A 23,405-nucleotide genomic window follows, 5' to 3' on the forward strand; every position below is an offset into this window, starting at 1 on the left:
AGTGATAATCGTGAGTGAAGCCATTCCCGTTGCCACCCTTTGATTCCTGGACCTGTGAATCCTGGTTATGGGAGACTGATTTAGAGGATATGCTGCCTCTTGGAGGACATTGCCCCAACCCAGGAAGGTATTGTCACTTAGCCAGTGCTGTAACTGAGTCTTCAAAAGGCCATTCCACTATTCCAGAAAACTAACTGCTTCAGGTTGATGGGGAACATGATAAGACCAGCGATTTCCATGAGTATGGGCCCATTGCTGCATTTCATTTGCTTTGAAATGAGTTCCTTTATCAGAAGCACTGTTGTGTAGAATCCCATGATAGCAGATAAGGCATTCATTCTACAAGTCTACTCTTTGGCACGGTCTGAAGCTGCTGTACACAGGTAGAATTTCTTCTTGATTAGGAAAACCTCAGCTCTGCTTTTAAGGCCTTTCAAGTGATTGAATCGGGCCCAACCAGGTTATCCAGACAATCTCTCTTACTTGAAGTTAACTGATTATGGACTTTAATTACAAAATATCTTCACAGCACCTTGAATCTGTTGGTTTATGTCTCTTGACAAATTTGGGAACCTTTTAGTTATTATATGAGTACTTTTTCAGTCTTGTTTTCTTTTTCCTTTACTTCCAGGACTCTGATGATACAAGCGTTAGATCTTTTGTTATAATCCCACAGGACACTGAGGACCTGATCAATTTTTTTCAGTGTATTTTCTCTCTTTTGTTCAGATTAAATAATTTCTATTGTCCTATCTTCTAGTTCACTGATTCTTTCCTCTGTGCCCTCCATTCTGCCATTGGGCCCATCCACTGATGGTTATTGTATTTTTAGGTTTTAAAATTTCCATTTAGCTCCTTATACCTCCTACCTCTTACTCTTCTTGCTCTTCTTTTTCTTCTTCTTCCTCTTCCTCATTCTCTTCCCCTTCCTTTTCTCCTCCTCCTGCTAAAAGAATATGTTTAGTTTTGTAAGAAGCTGACAAACTGTCTTCCAAAGTGGTTGTACAGTTTGTATTCACTCCAACAATGTATGAGAGTTCCGGTTGCTCCACATCCTCATTAACATTTGGTGTTGTTAGTATTCTGGATTTTGGCCATTCTGTTGCTGTGTTGTAGTATCTCATTGTTGTTTTTAATTTACATTTCCCTGATAACATATAAATTGGAGCATCTTTTTGTATGCTTAGTTGCCATCTGTATATCTTCTTTTGTGAGGTATCTGTTAGGTGTTTGTCCTTTTTTTGTTTGTCTAGTTTTTGTTTTTTCCCCTTCCCAGCCCTCACATTGCCTGCTCCACTGATGGATGGGTTCCCCTGGGGCAGCAGATCTCTGAACTGCAAGCAACCTGTCCCCTGGAAGACTGTGGTGTGTGGGAGCAATTAAAATAACAAATCTACCTACCTGGGCCTGTTACACATTTCACCGTTACCCCCTCTTTTTACCCATTTCTTAATCGCTTTTTTTATTATTATTATTATTGTTGAGGTTTAAGAGTTTTCTGTATATTTTGGGTAACAGTCCTTCATCAGATATATCTTTTTCAAATACTTTCTCCTAATCTGTGGCTTGTTTTTTTTATTAGCTTGACAGTATCTTTTGCAGAGCAGAAGTTTTTAGTTTTAATAAAGTCCAGCTTATCAATTCTTCCTTTCATATATTGTGCCTTTGGTGTTGTATCTAAAAATCATCAAACCCAAGGTCATCTAGATTTTTCCCTGTTTTATCTTCCAGGAGTTTTATAGTTTTACATTTTACATATAGGTCTGTGATCCATTTATGTTAACTTTTGTGAAGGGTGTATGGTCTGTGTTTAGATTCCTTTTTTTTTACATGTGGATGTTCAGTTGTTCTAGCACCATTCGTTGAAAAGTTCGTCTTTGCTGCATTGTATTGCCTTTGCTTTTTTTGTTAAAGATAAGTTAACTATATTTAGGTGGGTCTATTTCTGGGCTGTTTATTCTGTTCCATTGATCCATCTATTCTTTCACCAATACATACTGCCTTGATTATGAAAGCCCTAACTTTGTTGTTCTTCAACACTCTGTTGGCTATTCTGGATCTTTTGCCTCTCCATATAAACTTTAGAATCAGTTTGTTGATATCCACAGAATAACTTATTGGGATTTTAATTGGAATTGCATTCAATCTAGAGACCATGTTGGGAAGAACTGACACCTTACAATATTGAGTTTTCCTACCTATGAACATGGAATAGCTCCCCATTTATTTAGTTCTTTGATTTCTTTCATCAGAGTTTTGCAGTTTTTCTCACATAGATCTTGTACAGGTTTTGTTAGATTTATACCTACATATTTCATTTTGGACAGTGCTAATGTAAATGGTATTGTGTTTTTAATTTCACATTCCACTTGTTCATTGCTGGTATATAGGAAAGCAATTGACTTTCATATATTAACCTTGTATCCTGCTACCTTACCATAATCACTTATTAGTTCTAGAATTTTTTTGTTGATTCTTTTGAATTTTCTGCATAGATGATCACGTCAAGAACAAGCAGGTTTATTTCTTCCTTACCAATCAGAATACCTTTTATTTCCTTTTCTTGTCTTATTGCATAAGTTAGAACTGCCATATTGATTGTCTTTTTAAATTCATTTTGAGATCTTCCTGGTTCTTAGTATAGTAATTTTTTTATTGAAACCTGCGCCTTTTTGTAATGAGAAAATGGATCTTATTTAAGCCTTCTGTTTTAGCTGGCTTTTTCTGACACTACTCTGGCAGGGTGCCATTGTTCCTTGTTAATGCTTTGTTACTTGTAATCAAACCTTGTTACTGCCAGACAGAGGTAAAAGTCCAGATGACCCACTTGGCCTCCACTGAGACTCAAAGGTGCGGTGCTCCTTGTTACTGCTTGGACAGGGTAGGAGTTCTGGTACCTCACATGGCCTCCACTGACAATGCAGTGGCAGTGGTCTTGTTACTGCTGGACAGTGGTAAAAATCTTGATTCTCCAGTAGACCTCTAACACTACCTCAGCAGGGAAGTGGAGGGACACCGCATTACTGCCAGGTGGGAATGGAAGTCCAGTCTCCTCGCATGGTCTCCACTGACACTGCAGGAAAGTTACTCCATGTTGTTTCTTAGGCTCCAAGGTCTCTGGCTGGTTTCAAAGTCTATTTTTGCTTTATACAAAATGTCCAGAGTTTTTAGTTGTACTTAGCAGTCAGATAGAGAAAAATACATCTATTTCATCTTTCTGGGAGCAGAAGTCCTCAGCAAAAGTTTTAAAACTTTATAACACTGAATATTATCAAGGGTATGAGGAAATTGGTACTGGGAGTATAAATTTTTTCAAATTTTGGTGAGAGCAATTTGATAGTAGGCATCCAAAAATTTGAACAAGATCAGCAATCCTACTTGTAAGAATCTATTCTACGCAAATACTAACATGAGTACATAAAGAATAAAGGTGATTATTTTAGCATTTTTTATAATAGGGAAAATAATCAGAAAAAAATTATCCAAAAATAGAGAAATGCTTAATATGGTATCCATAAATGAAATTGTATGACTTTTTAAAAGCAAGCTGAAAAATAAAACTTATTGAATGTTGTACACATACTAAAATTGTTAAGTGAGGCTTTTCCTGTTGCTTTGGGCAACTAAGGCTATAGGCTATGGGCAAAGGATCATAAAGTAACCTATTCTACAGTGATACCCTCCAGGGAACCTTGAACATTTGCGGCTGACCTCTCTATTAAGCCTAAAAACAAGTGGGCAAAATTAGCTCTGCTGCCTCCAAATATTATCCTAGTACATCCCCTGCCCTTCCTCCAGCCTCAGCCATCATCTCAATGTTCCCTTACAGTCCTATAAAAAGAAGACCTAGGGATAGTGATAGGGTTGGGAAAAGTCTTTGAAGTCAGATGCTGTTGGTTTATGTGGGATATCTGTTTATTCCCCACTGATTTCCATGGAAAAAGGAGAGGTGATGCTTACCCCCCACTGCCCCATCCGCACAAATCAAGTAAGGGAGAGAAGATCAGGAGAACTGCTTACAGACATTAAGGTTGCGTGAAACACTGTGAGACTGATCTCGTCCCCTGAAGGAAATTTTGGGATTTGGGCTAAAATAGTTGATCCATCAATCGGCCCATATACGTACATGAACAGGGGAAAACAGAACTGGAGACAGATGATAAATGGATGAGAGCTGACCACAGGGTGAGAGGACACCAGAGGCAAGAGGGAAGGTGCTGAAGAGGTTGGGAAAGCTAGACATGAAGATGTAGAGACAAATTCCACTTCATGGAACTGTGCAGAAGGGTGGCCTCATAGCATCCTCTCCCCTCCAATATCCCCCTCCCAGAAGAAAGCCTGCAGAAGAACTTACTCTTGAGCCCAGGTGAGAAGATATATTTGGGCCCTTGTTACATAGAGGGCAGCCAAGGCAAGTGAGAAGCAACAACCAGCAGAGGACCACCAGAGTAGGCAGTCAATAAAGAAACATCCTCTCTCATCCTCCCTTACAACCCGCACAACCGAAAATAAGTTCTTAAATAGGTAGAGGAAGAGATAAGCCAGACCTCTGTCCCCCTTGACTCCAACCCAAGTCAGTGACCAAACTCACTGCAGGTCTCTGGAGCCATGGACCATGGCTAGCAGAGATGGGATCTGCATCAGATGAGATTGGAGTTTTAAACTGGACAATACTGAATTTGTCTTTTAATTACGAAGTGTTGGAAATGCTATGGTATCTGCCCAAGATATCATTAAGGATCTGTTTCCCACTCAGAAGAGGAAATTCGACATAGCATAGTAACAGGAGGAAACTGAAACTGGTTTCATTTTTATCCCTGTGAACTTAAACCTGTTAATCAACATGTTACATGTTCATGTGTGTATGCATGTATGCAAGTGTGCACATATATTCATTAGTCTATATGTGTATATATTTTCTAAGCAAAAAGAACTGTTTGGAAGTTTCTGTGCTCCATTATTTACAGTGGCCACAATCTGGCTAATATAAAGATGGAATTTATAACAACCAATAGGTTTTTAATTTGAGAAATAAAAGGGTTTTCTTTATCAATAATGGATGTACGCACTGTATGTTCCAGCCAGATAACAGCATGTCCATAAATTTCACAAAGTTGAAAAGGCTTCACCAATTGATGAGAATAAATCTTTCATATTTGTATCCCACACATCCCAATGGGCTAAGTCCCCACTGTCTTGCCTAGTCATCTATAGTCTTTTTCTTAATGAATTTCTAAGAGTTTGACCCTGTAGAGGGTCATTTTCAATGTTGGAATCTCTGGGGGACTGGTTGGGTGGGGGCAGGAGGTAGATTGAAGCATCAGGGCTGTCCTTTCAAGGTAATCAGAAACAGTGGCTTCTGGCTCCGTTGAGCCAGTGTTAGCACTTCTAACTTCCTGCTCGGTTTGAGGTTGACAGCTGTCAACTCTTGTCCTTGAACCAGCTTCTTTGGAAGAGCAGGCTCCCTGTCCTCCCATGGGTTTCTGCTGTCTCCTCTGCTAATCTCGGGACTGTTTCCTGGTATTCTTTTTACACTAACTATTGGAAGTCTTCTATTTCTGGTGACTCCCTCTTTAAAAAGGGGGTTCCCAGAGCACAGTAATTTGCTCATCTGGAATACTATTCTTTCAGCCCTCAGTGGCTAGTTCAGAGGATGGTCGAGCCTAGTTTTTTATTCTCCCTGGAAAAAAATGCTATCTTCAATATCTGTACCCTGCTGCACAGCTGGTCCACTCCTTTTCACTCAGCCTTCACTGTCTTTCCACCGCTCCAGATTACTTTGGGGACCCGCAGGTTATCAGGTCTGTACATCTCTTAACTCCAACTATAAAGAGAGTTTCAAGTGATTTCTCACAGGACTTCTGAGCTCCATGCAAACCAAGGGGTATGCCTGGGCATCTGTTCTATACATCCCTCAGTATTTCATAGCAGTAAAGCTAATCACGCAGCAAATGTGACCAGAACATTTAGGGACACTCTACGGGGTGGTGGCGACTAACTCCGATAAACCATATAACTCAGCAACTACCCAACCCAAATGCTACCAAGGGAAATAACTTGCCTTTCCTAGCAATCTGAACAATTTTGGGGGCAGAAACTCACAGTCTCTCTCAGTAAAAGCTGTATAAGAAATAAGTGAAGTTACCCCGACCTGGCTGGAAAACAAGTTGGAAAAATAATGAGACATCTTTGACAAAGACCTAGAAGATAATGTTAAGCATTCATAATGGTTCATTGCAATGGGTATTCTTACATACTGCTAGTGGGAGTTTGAATGGGTACGACCTTTCTGTAAAGCAATTTTGCAATATTTACAAAGAATCATTCTTGGAATCTATCCAAAGTAATAATCTAAGAGGTAATCAGAGATATAAGGGTGCATAAGGATGGTCAATACAGAATTATTTATCATAGGAAAAATTAGAAACAACTTAAATGTCCAAAAATGAATGATAGTTTCCCCATTAAATGGAAGATTACCCAGTCATTAGAAATCATGTTTCCAAAAAATTGTATGATGTAGCAAAAAGCCTGCTTCATAATATTAAGTGACAAGTAGTAGAGTACGAACCGCATATACAATATTAACCTAATTTTGTTATGTTTATCAACCTATATCTCTGGAAGTAAATCTTTTCTTTCCAAATGTTTTAAAATAATCATAGATTGCTTTTATTATCAGAAAAAAACTTACTTAAGAGCATTTGTTTTAATTTGGCAACACCTATATTGGGACTTTCTGGTTTGGGGGTAAAAGTCTTTTCTATAAGGCACATGAGGTAAAATTTTGTTTTTAAAAGTTCTTGAGGATGCAATAGAAAGGCAAAAATTTGGAAACAAGGTTACTCCCTCCCCCAACAGCTGCACAGTTATAGTAGTCTTAGTTTTTTCATGTTCTCCTTCAGCCCTTGCACAAAAACAAATATTGTTTTTTTAAAGTTGTAAGTTGACCCCAAAGGGGATGATGGTATAAGTTAGCAGATAAGAGAGAAATCTGTTCATCTCAATCCCTCATTCTCTTTCCCTACTCAATGGTTAGACTTCCTTATATGAGCAAGAGAAAAAAAACAGTTAAATTTAAAATTTAGTCCAAGTAGTGATCTAGGTAATTGCTGATGGGGTGTAAAGTGAGAAGCAATTTGGCAAAATGTATGAAGAGCCTAAAACTGGTCATGCTCTTTGGCCCAGAATTTTACTTCTGGAAGATGCAGACAAAGATCCAAAATGGGTATCGTGAACAAACTTATGGTTACCAACGTGGAGGAGTGGGGAGATAAATTAGGAGTTGGGGGTTAACAGATACACACTACTATATACAAAATAGGTAAATAACAAGGACCTACAGTATAGCTCAGAGAACTATATGGAATATCTTGTAATAACCTATAATGGAAAAGAAACTGAAAAAGAATATATATATATTCTAATATTCTAATATATATATATATATGTAAAAAAAATGGGTATCATGGCCTAAAGTGAAATACCATCTAAATATCTAAAAATCATGGAATGGTTAGGTAAACTGTGGATAGGATAAATAAAATTTGATAAGACATTGAATCTTTTGAAGGTTCAGTAATTCTTCAGAGTGCCGTGCCTTTGGGCCATCATCCTCTTTTCAGCCCTATTTTGCTTGTTCAGCCATTGGTGGAGATAAGCCCAGACCAGGGTCAGAATGGTAACCAAATAGATATGCACATATCATTTGTTTTTGAATTTTTTCTAAGTATTATGTAACATGCAGAAAAGGAAATCATTCTAATGAGAGAGAGAGTCTTAGAAGGAGTCTCGTGTTCTTCTTGGTTCTGTATTCAGGGCCAGCATATGTTCTAAAACTAGTCATGGTACCAAGAGTTTCTGGGTCTTCTTACATTTAGTTGAGAGTGGTTGGGCATTTTCCTGGCCAAATACCAGAAGTCTGGCTCAAAAACCACATGAAAGTGTTTTCTAGAGTTATGACTTTTTAATTTAATGATGAAGGGAACTTTAAAAACATTGCAGGTGAAGAAATCAAGGCACAGTGAGATTAAATGATTAATCATTAGCTTGGGGTCAGAGTAGCTTGGCCCCTAAAGCTCAGGCCTATGAGGTTTTTTTTTTTTTAATAAATGTTTTATTGTTTTACTTTGGAAATTTTTAGATGTTTAGAAAAGTTGCAGAATTTTTTATAGACTCTGTATCTTAACTCACTTTCCCTATTTTAAAACTTTTTACATACACAATTTGTCAAAACTAAGAAATTAACATTGGTACAATTATCCTAAATCCATACTTTATTTAGTTTCCTTTATCACTACCAAATGGCTTTTTTTTATTCCAAAATATTATTCAGGATACCACATTTTACTTGGTCATTGTGTCTCCTTAATCTCCCTTGATCTATGACAGTTTCTTTAGTCTTTCCATTTTTCATGACCTTGATAGTTTTGAAGAGTACTGATACTTTGCAGAATATCTGTTAATTTGGATATGTCTGATTTTTAAAAATAATTAGTCTGGTGTTATTGGTTTGGGGGAAGAGTACCATGGTGTCTATGAGCTTTTGAAAATATCACTTAAAAATATCCTAATAAATTAAAGTATACCTGATAATGTAATATTGAAAAAGTTAGTGGAATTCAGTGTCATATAGTTTATGAGTTGCTTTATAAGATTCAGAAGAGAAGAAAAAGCAAAAGACAGGTTCTGGAGATAAAAAGCTTTGGGAAGTTCGTACTTGTTTGAGGGGAAGGCCCCTGAGATGATGCAGAATGCTTGGCAGGTAAGGCATAAAAAAGTTACGCTCAGCTATTATAGGGCATGGCTGACTCTGATGGTCTATCATTCATAGTTTTGGTGTTGATTTTCCAGTAGTGAACATAAGTTTCTGCTAATGCACCTATCATATCCTGAAAATGTTTTGCTTTGGACAGAGAGCACATATTTGCAAAATGACTTACTATATCAGTGTGGTAGAAAGGTGGCCCACTATATATAGCCAACCTCCAAATGGCCTGAGATCCAATTCTAGCTTTGGGAAAATAAAAGCCTCCAGGACAACCACCTTGGATGCAAAAAGTGACGTTTTGAAATCACTTCCCCAGATATTTGTTCACTCCTGGGAGATTGGTTAGTCTGGGGTAGAGGCAGTGCACCATGTTGGACTAGCTTAGTGAGTGAGAGGCTGAGCTGTCTGCAGCACTAACTTAGAGTGTGGCAGAAGCAGCCAGTATGTCCCAGTAGCCCACCCTTCTGGAAACTGGTACAGCAGGTGCAAGACTGCCCTGCTCTTTCAGGTCCTTGCAGAGAAGAAAGTCTGCAACTACTGGAGAGTAAGACCTAAGCTGGAGATAAGAAAGGTGTCATCTTATCTATTTTCAGTGTGTAACACAGGGTCCTACATACAGTGGGTACTCAGTGATGATGCATGGGATGAAATGAGCTACTGTATATCATCATTCTAAGATGCATTATTTTTCACATTTCTAAAATTGAGATGCGCCTTAACACTGGTCTATTTGTTTGAATTTTCTATATTGTTGGTATTATCCATGCTGGGTTAAATTGCCATGGAAAATGTCTTTTAAAAGATTATACTGGGCTTCCCTAGTGGTGCAGTGGTTGAGAGTCTGCCTGCCAATGCAGGTGACACGGGTTCGTGCCCTGGTCCGGGAAGATCCCACATGCCGTGGAGTGGCTGGGCCTGTGAGCCATGACCACTGAGCCTGCGCATCCGGAGCCTGTGCTCCGCAACGGGAGAGGCCACAACAGTGAGAGGCCCGCGTACCGCAAAAAAAAAAAAAAAAGATTATACTGCATCAGAAGATATTTTATTTTGGTATATAGATATCACTAATAAATATAATTTTGTTATGCATAGCAAGGCATGGAAATAGAGAACCAAAGTATAGGAACAAATGCATTTTTCATTGGAGGAATATCCATAATTCTGTACTTTCTTGCAAAGGCACGTGCAGATGCTTTATAGAACTTAAGAAAGGAAGTAAACCATAAGTAGATGACCCTGTTACATTTTGTTACTGAGGTACATGCAACAGCTTGCCTGTCACATGCTGTATTAGTTTCCTGTGGCTGCTGTAACGAAGGACCACAAACTTGGTGCCTTAGCACAACAGAAACTTACCCTTTCTTGGCTGACAGCCAGAAGTTCTACATCAGGTTCACGAGGTCAAAATCAAGGTGTATGTATGGCCCCGCTCCGTCTGGAGGTTCTAAGGGAGAATCCATTTCTTGTCTCTTCCAGCCTCTGGTGGTTTCATCACTCTAATCTCTACCTCTGTCTTCACATGACCTTTTCCTCCTCTGTGTATCTAATCTCCCTCTCCTTTTCTCTTATAAGGACACTTGTAATGGCATTTAGGGCCCACAAATAATTAAGGATAATCTCTCCATTTCAACATCCTTAACTTAATTGCATCTGCAAAGACTTTTTTCCAATTATGATAATACTTACAGTTTTCAGGGATTAGGATCTGATGTCTTTGAGGTCACCATTCATCCTCTTATACATGTCAAGTAATGAAACTAGTGTCAGAGGAACCTCCAAATTTCTAAGAATAGGTAAAAGAAAGGTGGGTATGATTAACTTTTTTTTTTTCAGTACGTGGGCCTCTCACTGCTGTGGCCTCTCCCGTTGTGGAGCACAGGCTCCGGACGCTCAGGCTCAGCGACCATGGCTCACGGGCCCAGCCGCTCCGCAGCATGCGGGACCCTCCCAAACTGGGGCACGAACCCGCATCCCCTGCATCGGCAGGCGGACTCTCAACCACTGCGTCACCAGGGAAGCCCGGTACGATTAACTTTTGTTGGTATTTTCTTTATCCTCCCTTCTGACAAAATCAAGAAAGGGTAAGCACTGAAATTTGCAGAATGTGTATCAGTGGCTTGGAAGAAAATCACAGTAATTATAGAGGAAAAATCTTCTAAGAAATATTCTTTGTAACCCAGAGGACAAAATGGGTGGTACAGCACTAGATATTGACAATTCAAAGTGGGAAATAATTCAGAAAGGCTAGACTCTGAATATGAAGAAGTTTTAGGAAAACCTTAATATGGCAGATTAATTATAAAAGTGGTCCCAAATCTCACCCTTCTCTGTATCCATGCTCTATGCGATGTGACTGCAGCTTTTCCCATCAAGAAGTAGCATCTATTTCCCCACCTCTTGAACCTAGGATGCTCTGTGACTGGCATTAGCCAATACAACGCAGCCAAAGTGACACTAGCAAGTTTTGAACCCAAGTCCAAGAAGCTTGTGAGTTTCTCTTCCCTCTGCAGTCACCATGAAAGAAAGTACATGCGGGCCTATTGGATGATGAGAGACACGTGGCTCTGTCACCCTCATCACCTCAGCCAGTAGCCAGCCTGCCATCAGACATATGAGTGAGGCTATCCTTGACCAGCTAGCTCTCAGACAAATTGCCCCCCAACCACAGATATATGAGCAAGCTGAGTGAGAACAGCATAGCCCTGTCCAGAATAGCAGAACTGCACAGCTGACTTGTAGACGCATGAGCAATAACAAATGCTTACAGCATTAAGCCATTGGGTTCTGGGGTAGTTTATTACATGACAAAAACTGATACGTAATGGGTGGAAAATCACTAGATTTTAGTGATGGAGTAAATAAATAATTCAGAATGAATTGCACTCTGACTACAAAACAGGTTTTTGGACTATTTTAACTAACTTATTTTGCTTATAGTTTCCTTTTTTTGTATCTTTAACAGTGGTAGAGGATAAAAAATATTAGTAAATCTAAAAGAGTTTTTTAAATGAGTATAAAACAAAAATTCTGATTGAAAAAAGCATCATGTCCTGCCCTTCTTGTAAGGATTTCTTTCTTTTCTAGGGCTATCCTATTACCCATCCTTAATTTCTTTTATGCTGGGGAGTCTCCTATTTTCAAGGCAGGAGACCATTTCAGTTTAATTAAGTAGAAAAATTCTATACTCAGCTTTCTGCCACTAATCCACCATATATCTTCTGGTGATCTACTTCCCCTCTCTGTGTTTCAGCTGCTTTACATGAAAAGTAAGGATGATAATACCTTCTAGTTAGGGTTGTTTTGAAGATGAAATATGATTGTTCATATGCATGGTCTCTGTGTAATGCAGATGGATGAAGAAAATTAATAAAGCTGAATCTATACGAGTTAGCATTTTCCTAAATATGCGCAGTAATAGCACTGGCATACCAGTGGTGATTTTCTCAATAAAATTATTCTATTCCATAAAGTAGATCATTTGGTTATATGTATATATGTTTTCTTGATGTTGGTATCTCTACCCTTTCCCCCCATTACAAATACAACATGACCTTTTTCCAAACACATGTTGCTTACCATTGGTGTAGCAGAATAAAACCAGGTGGCCCATATGCAGACACCTCAACCCTGATTGCATTAGATTACATTTGTAGCAAACAGATTTGGGATTCCTGTCTCACCCAGAGCCTACATCTCAAAAGACTCTGCCCCAGCCATCAGGCAACCTGTCCATCCATCCCCAGCCAACCAGAGCTGACAGGACAAGAGGCGCACAACTGACCTGGGGAATTTAATCAGAGCCTCTTAGAACGAGTCTATAGTAGTCCATATGCATATTCCTTATCTTAAGAATTCAAATTAAGAGGTGCTGAGACTAAAATTTTGGATAGTAGAGCCTACAACTGCATATTCTTATAGAATTGGGGCCATAGCAACCTAACAAACAAGTTCCATCTCAAATAAAAAGTTCAGGAGAAGTAGAAAGTAAGTCAGCACAGAAAATCAGAAGAGGAAATGCAGAAGACTGGCAGAGAAAGCAGAGATAAGAGCCCAGAGAGCTCCAGAGAGAGAGGAAGGGAGTTGTACTCTTGACTTTCAGTTTCCCAATAGATTTTCCCCTACTGTTTATTTTTTGCCTGGAGATGTCAGCCAGAGTCCTTGTACTATCTTTACAATGCCTCATTCCCCTTTTTATTTGAGCCAGTTTGAAGGGATTTTTGTTCCATGTAACCAAATGAACCCTGTTGGTTTAAAAAATTCTCCTGGATTTAGAGATGTCTTGGGTTTCTTTTTAGTCCTTGGTGGGGAGAGAAAGAATGCTTGTTAAGAAAAAAAAAAAAAAGTTGAAGGAGCTATTGAGTGGGTGACAGATGCCTGAAAGTGAGAGATTAGAGGGCAGCAGAAGAAGATGGTATTCACATAAAGTGCAAAAGAAGAACAAAAACTTTCTATTAAGATTCATTAGTGAATAATTCCAGGAACCAAGCAGAAAAGTTTAGAGGTGACTGGTCCCCAGGGATAGTAAGAATACTGAAGGGAGACATGCATTGTTTTGAAAGACACAGTACTTACTATAGACATTTTCCTGGGATTTAGTGCTAAAAGGAGAATCCGCATGTGGTGAGGACTAATGTTTCAGGTTAATTCCCCATCAACAGAATTGATGATGAGTTTTTTCATTATAGATTTATTTTTAGTTTTAGAATACGTGTCCATTACCAAATTCTAAAATTAAAATTAGATGATATATTTAAACCACCTTTGGTTATAGCAATGCAATATGAACTTACCTAGAAAACAGAGGTATCTCTAAGAAGCCTATTATTAAGCTTTATACATTCAGTCCTCTTCAAACACTTACCACATGCCTGTCACTCTGCTAGGGGCTGGGAAACAAAAGTGGATCAGTCAGACATGGTCCCTGCCCTCATGGAGCTAGTGAGGATAAGTACAAACTAAGTAAAGAAACAGAGAAATGAAAGAAAATAATGATTACCTGTTATTGATAATGTTATAAATGTTGAAATACAGAGTTAGGAACCGGGGACTTCCCTGGTGATCCAGTTAAGACTCCACACTCCCAATGCAGGAGGCATGGCTTCGATCCCTGGTCAGGGTCATGGGGGAAATTAGGATCAGGATCCACTGTGGACAAGGTGGTGAGGTCTGTTTTGATCACATTCAAGATGACCTGAAGCAACTGGGTTCTCCTGAGAATTTAATAATTCTATATAATAATTATTCTACTCAATAATTACTACTGGGTAGATAACTGTTTAGGGGAGATGCATATCATTCTTTCAGGCACTTTTATAACTTAATGACCAGAAGAAGAAGAGAGGAAAGGAAGAAAACCAATATTAATTAGTGCCCATTATGTACCAGACATCGCCCACATGCATTATCTTACCAGAGCAATCATTACCTTTTTTAAAATAATTTTTAAAATTGAAGTATAGCTGATGTACAATATTATGTAAGTTTCAGGTGTACAATATAGTGATTCACAGTTTTAAAGGTTATACTCTGTCTATAGCTATTATAAAATATTGGCTATATTCACCATGTTGTACAATGTACCCTTGTAGCTTATTTTCTACCTAATAGTTTGTACCTCTTAATCTCCTACCCCTATATTGCCCCTCTTCTCCTCCCTTTCCCCACTGGTAACCACTAGTTTGTTCTTTATATCTGTGAGTCTGCTTCTTTTATGTTATATTCACTAGTCTGTTGTATTTTTTAGATTACACATATAAGTGATATCATACAGTATTTGTCTTTCTCTGACTTATTTCACTTAGCATAATGCCCTCCAAGTCCGTCCATTTTGCTGCAAATGGTAAATTTTCATTCTTTTTATGGCTGACTAGTATTCCATTGTATATGTATACCACATCTTCTTTATCCAGTCATTTGTTGATGGGCACTTAGGTTGCTTCGTATATCTTTGCCTTTTGGGTAGCATTTGCAAAGCAGTCATTATTATACCCATGTTTTCAGATGGAAGAACTTAGGTCCTAAATGGTCAAGTTTCTTACCCAAGAATTCAGTCAAAAGCTTTTTCCGCTATACCCTCCACTAGATGTAGATCTAACCCGCACAAATGGCAACAAATTACTTGCTTATCACCACCTGGATTAATTTTAAAATAAGGATCCTTTCAGTTGTATAGTCTACATTTTATCCTATAAAGTCTCTCAAATTATCTCCACTCTTCAAAGCACCTTTTAAGCTAATGGTTCTGACCTAAGGGCCATATAAATTCAAAACTAATAATGTCATCTTCTACTGGGAGGGGAAAGAACAGACTTCATCTGAGTGTCAGGGGCAAGGGCAATTCAAACAACCCATCCCCAGCTGATGCCATCTGGTCCCAAGATGTCTGCTTGCTTTATTCTTTTCTCAAATATACACCCAGATTTCAACTAAGAGGTTCCGTTTCTTTCTGGTTTTTTTTTTTCAGAAATTTTATTTTTTAAATATTTTATTTATTTATTTATTTATTTTGGCTGCACCATCTTCACTGTAGCACGCGGGATCTTTTAGTTGCCGCATGTGTACTCTTAGTTGTGCCGTGCATGTGGGATCTAGTTCACTGAGCAGGGATCCAACCCCGGCCCCCTGCACTGGGAGCCCGGAGTCTTACCCACTGGACCACCAGGGACGTCCCGGTTTGTTTCAATTTAACCATGGCAACAGCCCCACTCTCAGTTTCTTTGCTTCACCTGCCTTGTATCCTAACTTCTTCCTTCACCATAGCCTCAGAGAGTTAATGATTCACTGGCGGTTCAACATGTATTGAGGTGTCGGGCGCTAAGCTGGATGCTGGGTACAATAGATGAGACGACGTCGCCTCGAGGAGTCTGGTCTCATAACTCGAAGACATTCTCAACTGTTCTCTCTGCCCTTTCCACCCCTTTCTCCTCCCTCTGCCCTGGGAAGGGATCTGTAGCCTAGTCCTTGGGGTGGTTAATATTCCCATGAACGGGCTGGAGGTGGACCAGCTGAGCCTGCCAGATAGAAAGATCAAAGGCGCCCGGAACCCCGACGCCTGGAGGAAGCCAGCCTGGCTCTCAAGAATGCCACTGGCACCGTGCGAGTTTCCTAGGGCATCGCCAGAATTTGGAGAAAAGGATGCAAAGCTAAGAAAGGAAGTTCCTCTCGCCAGCTGGCTGGAGTCTGCGCCTTTCCTTGTTGGCTGAGCAGGGTCATTACCCTAGAAGCTTCCCTGGGCGGTGTCTTTGCGCTGGACCAGTCCGCATTGGCACACGCACCCGGCTGTCTCGGAGGCGGCTCCCGGAAAGGGATGCGGACCCAGGAGGCAGTGTAGGCTGGGGCTCGAAATCGGATTCTCCATCCTTCTCCTCCCGCCCACTTCCAGAAACTTGTCTCCCGGGTAGAAAAGCCTCAGAGGAGCCGTTCCCTACTCCGCCTCTTGGCTCGGGGCCCTTTCCTGCCCGAGAGCCCCACCCGGCGCTTGCCACGTTCTCCCTACCAGCTCGAGACCCTGCACCTCAACCCCAGGCTGACTTCCCACCAGCCGGAAGCACAGGGCCCCAGCCCAGGGCAAACCCTCATACTCCCCCTGGAGTGAAGGGGAAAGCCTTGCTGACCTGGATTGGACCGCGGGGACCCTCTGCGCAACCGAGAAGTTGTAGAGGGCATGAGTCCCGCGCGCTCGGATTTCTCTCCCCCTTAGGGGTCGCAACGGAGCCAACAGCAGCCGGGCCCTAATCCATCCAGGCCTTTAATCCATCACCTGAAATCTCTTTGAGAGCTCAAGATGGACGCGCACACACATCCATACACCAGGGTTGCACAAATCTTTTATTAATATTTTCTGAGGACGAGTGGTTTGATGTCTTGATCGGCATTTAAGCGTTAAGAATACACTGCATGCCACCGTGGAGCAAGTAGAAATGTAAATGAAACTGGAGCCCAGAACATGCAGCCTTTAAGAAAAAGTAATTCCCAAATATTTTCTTTCTCTCCGCTTCAACGTCTTTTGTTTCTTTAATGAGACAGATCCCCAAACAATGATTCTGAGTGTGGTTTCCTGACCAGTAGCCTCAGCATCTTTTGGGAACTTGTTAGAAGTAGAAATTCTGGGGCCTCACCTCCACCTCACACCTCTGGAATCTGGAACTCAATGGATGGAGCCCAACATTCTACTTCCAGGAGCTGTCCAGGTGATTCCCATACACGCCCAGGAATCACTGGCTCAGAAGCCTCCCTGGGCAGTGTTTCCCACTGATCACTAAATATAACTAGCAGGTACCAACCTTGTTTACTACTTATCTGTTTAGAAAGAAGTCTGAAGTGACAGTGGGGAAGACTGCTGGAAGCACAGAGAGTTGCCTATAAGAAGTCATAGAAGCAATCAGAAGGGGGGTGGGAGAGAGAGAGAGAGAGAGAGAGAGAGAGAGAGAGAGAAGGGAGGAGAAGGGACTTCCCCAGCTTCAGTCCACTTTCAGTATCTGTCTCCTCCTCCTGAGAACTCGCAGACATGCTTATTTGAAACATGTCATTTTCCTTCCAGGCTTCTACAACGTGCTTTGGTTGTTCTTCTAGACTATCTTAGAAAGCACCTTCTAAGATACTTTTTATAACTGAGCGGTCACACCTCCCTCACCCCTAACTATCTGGCTTGTGGTAAAGGGGGTCCCCCACTCCTTCCGATACCACTTGCCTCCTTTACAGTCGAGACATGCCAAGGGCCTGTGCTGGCATGGTAGGCTCAAAGCCACACCCCGCTGGGACAGGCTTGAGAAGAGCACCAGACATTGGGACGTCGGGCATGGTGGGTGCAGGACTGACGACCTGGCAGAAGAGAAGGGTCCATGGGAAGGAGAGATGTTTAGACTGTGGATGTGTGTGTGGAGGGGGGCGGTCCTGCGCCAGGGCTAGTGGTAGCCACAACCCTGTCATTCCCACCATGTTGCTTGCTCCTTTCCGTGGACAACCTTTGGGTCCCCTAGTGTGCCCAGGCTCAAAGGCTGAGACCCCTGTGCTCAGGGTTTCCAGACAGCCAGGCACCAGTGTAGCCCGTATATTTGCTGGTCCCACTCCCTATCTTTGTTCTCTGAATTTTTCTGGACTCTGGATTTCTAGGAAATCGTCACATTGGTATAAAGCTCTGGACAAAATGGGAGAACATCGAGGAGGGGTAAAGGGGTGTGTGTGTGTGTGTGTGTGTGTGTGTGTGTGTGTGTGTGTGAGAGAGAGAGAGAGAGAGAGAGAGAGGGAGAGAGAGAGAGAGAGGGAAGTTGTAACCTTCAGCATTGCATTGGAGGGGTGTGTTGGTTCCTGCAATAAAAAGACCCTAGCTTGTGCATGCTCTCGAGCTTCCTGCCTGAGTACTTTCAGGTCTGGTCGGGTCTAGTATAGGCAGCTCACCGCCAGCCACTTAGTACAAGTGACCCATATGTGCACGGATCTTTTCCATTACAAAGCTGTTGCAAAACTATAACTTCATGTGAGCACCACTAAGTCTTTGTGAGGTGAAAGAGGAAATGTATGAGTACGATTATTATTATCATTATAATCACGTTTATCCCCACTTTTGGAGATGAGAGAACTGAGAATCCAAACACTTTGAGGAAAGAACTGGACGCAAAACTAGGGCTTAACTTGCGTGTCCCGCGTGCACAGCTTCCGGCCTTGCGCTGAAAGCACAGACTGCAAGTTGTCGGTGGGAGGCATGAGGACTTTTTTAACAAATTGTTTTGCTGTTGGGGGTCGTCAAAGAATGAGCAAGCAGAAATTTCTTCTCTGGGGGCCGCCTGCGTAGAGTGCTCAGAATTTTGAGTATTTATTGTAAAAACGTGAGTGGGAGCTTGGAAAATTTGCTGAACGTGAGACGCAGACAACTGAATCACGTTGGGACGCATCTCTGACTTGAACTGTGGATCCGTCCATCGCTCTGGTAGAAGCGAATTTGGGAAAGGTGGAGGTGGCCAGAGCTTAAAATGCTCTCTTGAGGGTCAAGTCCGGGTAGGGGGTTAAGGGGCTGGGAGGGAAGCCTGACACCCTGAGAGGTCCTCCGACGTGCGAATGGCAGGTACGTGGATGAAGAGTCACCCGCGTTCCCAGCGCTTGGAGAATGGAGATGTGGACTTGGTAACGTGGTAACTGTCTCTGGCAGAGAACATCCCTCCTGGCACAGCGGTTCCCCGGGTCAAGAGCATCGCCGGCTCCTTCCCTGCTGTCCAGGCTGAGGGCTCCACCCCCTAAGCGGCCTTTGGTGTTGGTTGAAGGTAAGTGCAAGAGCGGGGGAGCCCTTACTCAAGGTACCTAACTGAGCCGAGAAAAAGGAAAAAAAAAAAAAATCGAAAAGAAAGAGCAAATGAAGCGGAAGTTTCAAGGCCCTCTGCGAGGAATAACAGTATAAATAACCGAAGACGTCTTGTAAACACTGCGGTCATAACCCCGAACATTAAACAGCCCCGGTGGCATCTGGCGCATCGGCCGCCGCTGGCTGCGCTGGGGCAGAGAGGGAACCCGGTCCCAGGCTCCTCGGACGCGCCTCTCTGTTTATCTCAACTTAATCTTCCCCAACGAGCTGTTCCGTAGCCTGGAAGATGTTTAAATTAAAACCCAATCCACCGGAAGTCGTGGAGAGGAGCTGAACGCGCTGGCTAATGTAACCGAAAGGCAGGCATGCGCGTTGTTATAAGTAATCATCAATTATTAATAAGAAATATAAAATACACGTTGCAGCCCTTTGAAAATCGTACAACACATTCCAAAGGTATGGCATTTATGTTCTTCATCGCTCCCAGTACTTCTTCACTGTTTTGCAGCTATGGGTTGCTTGGGTTCACGCACGCGCCTGGAAAGTTATAGAATGTGGAGTTTACCTTCCTGCTCGTGTTAGCAATTAAACTGTGGAATAACTGAAAATCAGATTTTTCTTTTCTGGTGCGTTTTTCTCTTGAATCGTGTAACTGTTAATAACTTTAATCCTTCCCTTTCTTTGTTTACAGTTACATTATTTCTAGTTGTCTGAAAAGTAACGTGCAAACTTGAGGGACTAGTTTCTTTTTGAGGTTTCAGTGCAAAATATGATCTGCACCTTCACAGTGGAAATCGTATTTAATCATTGACTATCTCTAGAAGTTTGGATTGAGATTCAAAAGAACCACTTTTATTTTATAGCTCCCCCATAGTTCCCCATCTTTCTATTCCAAATATATATTTTAAAAAATCACACCAAATGTCAGGGCTTTTAGCAATATAAAGAAAGATTTATTTTTGAAAGTAGCAAAACTTGTTTGAAAAAAATATATATCTTTAAGTGAATTACTTTATAAATGTGACTGTCAAAGTCAGCTATTCTATGATCTACATTTTACAACATATTGTACAAAAGATACACATTGATAGGCTCTTATTATCTATTTATATATTTATAATTACATATTGCACTTGGACCAGCAAGGCTCGCAGAGTCATTCACGGTAGAAGTTAATAAAGTTAAATAGATGGGAATCGTTGTAAGTACAATTGATGTCCTCTGGTTTGGAAACGAATCTCCTCGTCGCTGTAAAGTGTTCTCGAGGGGTGGGAAAGGGAGAGGAGAGTTGCAAGGGGGAAGAAGAGACAGAGAGCAGGGAGGGCAAGGGTCGCCTTCCCGGGGCCCGCTCCCCCCCACCCCCCCGCCCCGGGAGCGCGCCTTTCCCAGACTCGCACCTCCAAGGTCAGGACGCCGTGGTTCCACATAAGCGGCTTGCGGTCACCACTTCTTTCAGGTCACTCTCGGGTTTCCCGGCCACCATAAAGGGCCACGTCTGCAGGAGAGAAGAGGGTGGAGGAGGTAAGTGGCCATGGAGGAGGGGTGGGATGAGGCGGGAGCCCGAGACCAAAGGAAAGGGCGCCCAAAGGAAAGGGCGCCGTGGGGGGCAGGCAGTGAGTTGGAGAGGCCCGTTATCTCTGCAGTTTTCCCGGTGACCTAGTGCGCCCTGTGGCTGGGTAAAGCAGAAAGCGGCGTTGGCGCCAAGCCACAGCTCGAGGTGGTAGAGCAAAGAGGGGCTCGCCCTGGGTTTGAAGTGAAACCGAAGAGAGGAGACCCTTGGAAAGCCCAAAGTGGCTCCTGCCCTGCCACAGCCCGGAGGCAGATGCTAGGGTGAACCGGAGCAGGGAAGCCGAGAAGGACCTCGCGCCACTGGGCGCCGGGTTCAAGGTGAAGCGCCCTGCTGGCCCTCTTCTGACGTGCTGGTCAGGCTTCCCAGCCCTCTCTCTTTCACCGCTATGGATTTCCCTACTTCTATCTTTAGTTTCCTCCATCACAAACGCCGGTTTTAACCACAGTTTCTAAATTAATCGCCAGCTCTTAAAAACAAATAATGTTAAAAAAAGAATATAGCCGTGTGTTTTCACATTGTGTTCCTACTGGGCTGAGCAAGCATAGCTTTCTCTTCCCTTCCCCGTTCTGTGTATAATAAAGCTCCCTTAAGTTTCTTATTCAAAGATGAAGGCAGCAGCAGTTGTAAATGAAGGCACTGCTTTCATTTTCGTTCCAGATTTTAAAAAGCTGTTTCCTCATTCAAAAACCCTGACTTTTAATTAGAAGGAAAAATATTTTTCACAGCAAAATGTGGTTTTGCATCCCCCCCTGCAATTCCTGAAACCAATTCAGAGAGAAGACAATTCAAACCTTCAAAACTCTCTCTCTAGTGCCCACCGATAAGAAGACTTTTAAGAGGAAAACCTCTCCTTCTTATCATATATAAACAGAGGTGGTAGTTAGTTTTTGTTTTTCTTTAGCCCCTGGAAGGCTTAAAATTAAATCAAACGAAAAAGGAATTAAAATATAGTTCTTAAACAGTAAAATGCGGTTGAGAAAAATATTAGACTCAATGAGCATTATTCTTTAAGATAAAAAGTATCATGTTCTTAAACTTGAAGGAGAGTGACCTATTTTAATATTATTTATTACACTAATACTCGTGATAATGTTCTGATTATGCTGGTATTTGCTAGAAATTCTGGGATTCGAGAATGTTAATCCATCTGTAGGAGAAGTGCAGAATATTTAAACAGTTGGGGACTTATGTGACAATTATGGGGGGGCATGATGTGTCCATATGTAAAGGTTCTACATATCCTTGGGAAAGAAACAGAGTTGGCTGTTCTTATTTACAGGAATTAGAGGGGGCGGGGAATCAAGTTCTACCCTTCAGCTGAAAGAATAAAAGTATTACTAAAATGCCGCCTCAGCGCGCAGCATCTTGTCCGTGTTCGCTGTCCCGCACCGGCCCTGAAGGCGCTGGCGCGAGTGCGGAGGGATCCCTCCTCTTTGCCAGCTCGATACGCCTGCAAACTCCTAATTGGGCTGCCACGTCAAATACTCGCATAAATCAACGCATTCCCGCGGCTTGGAAGGCAGAGAGTGAGGGCCGTGTGGGGATCGCCTGCCCCGGTTCCCTAGAGACGCTGGCTGGCGGTGACTAAGATGCGCGGCTCCCAGGCTGGCGCGCACCCTCTCACCGGGGACCCAGTGCAGCCGCGCTGGGTCGCCCCCGCCCCCCTCCCCGGGACGCCGCCGCCGCACCGGAGAACTTACCAGGTTGACCGGGTGAATATAACCGTTCTCGTACTTGTCGTTGGCCAGGATCTGCCTCAAGTGGGCGATGTAGCTGGACGCCAGCCTAAGCGTGTCCAGCTTGGAGAGCTTGGTGTCCGGGGGCACCCAGGGCAGCGTGGTCTTGAGCCTAGAGAAGGCCTTGCTCAGCACCCGCATCCGGGCCCGCTCGCGCGCGTTGGCCGCATTGCGCTGGACCTGCTTCCCTTCCTGGCTGACCCCGCTCAAGGGGCTCTTCTTGGTGGGAGCCTTCCTCCTCTTGCCCAGGCCGCCGCGGCCCTTCTGGGGAGAGCCGGTCTCGCAGTTGGAGCTCTCCTCGGTGCTCTCGTTGGAAGTCACAAACTCCTTGTTCGAGTCCATTTTCAGCCCGTCGCAGTCCAGCATCTCCACCTCTTGAAGGTCGTCCACATCGCTGAGGGAGCCGGTGGACATGTTTGGGGGAGAGGATGAGAGAGACAGGGAAGGGAGAGAGGAGAAAGGGAAGAGAGGAGAGAGACCCCGAAACCAATGGACCCCCCGAACGTGGAGTGTGGGGCAGCCACCTCGGCTTGGGAGCCGGGAGTTGCGGGTCCGGTTGGGTCTCACACCCCTTTCCCCTTCGCAGTCTTGAGAAGGAGCCGCGAGGGCTTCTGCGGGCAGGAAGCCGACGCTGTTTCCCCACCCCCGGAGTCGTGGCCGTAGAGGAGTGTGAGAGAGCGCTGAGGAATTTGGTGGACACTAGGAATTTATCTGGGGAATAGAGGCGGATCCTTGCAGCCCAGGGGAGGGGCCTCCGAGGCCCCAGCAACTCTCTTAGACCCCTTTCACAACCGGAGGGAAACTCACGCACAGCCCCTGATTTCCAGCTTGCAATGTGAATCAACTACATTGCAGGACGCAAATACCAGTCACCTTCTCCCACTCTTGGCCGGTCTGGGGAGAAGCGGGCCCTACTGAAGCGCCTTCTCCGGGGGGGCCCATCTCCTAAGGCCCGCTTTCCTTCTTAACAGGTCATAGCTGCCTGAAACTGAGAACTTTAGGAACACGACCACATCCTTTTGCTGTTTCTGGGCC

At 42.9% G+C, this 23,405-nt stretch overlaps 1 protein-coding gene across 1 annotated transcript; it reads right to left on the reverse strand.

Annotated features, from left to right (window-relative positions):
- Nucleotides 1–20,431: 20,431 nt before the first annotated feature.
- TCF21 (transcription factor 21) lies at nucleotides 20,432–22,784 on the reverse strand. The gene is made up of 2 exons (XM_060168157.1): nucleotides 22,335–22,784; nucleotides 20,432–20,559 (listed from the first exon to the last, which is right to left on the reverse strand). Exons 1-2 carry the CDS (start codon nucleotides 22,782–22,784, stop codon nucleotides 20,470–20,472), a joined length of 540 nt encoding a protein of 179 aa, XP_060024140.1. The 3' UTR covers nucleotides 20,432–20,469.
- Between the last annotated feature and the right edge of the window lie 621 nt (nucleotides 22,785–23,405).

This window comes from Lagenorhynchus albirostris, chromosome 12 (assembly GCF_949774975.1).
Source record: "Lagenorhynchus albirostris chromosome 12, mLagAlb1.1, whole genome shotgun sequence".
In the NCBI taxonomy this organism is placed as follows: domain Eukaryota; kingdom Metazoa; phylum Chordata; class Mammalia; order Artiodactyla; family Delphinidae; genus Lagenorhynchus; species Lagenorhynchus albirostris.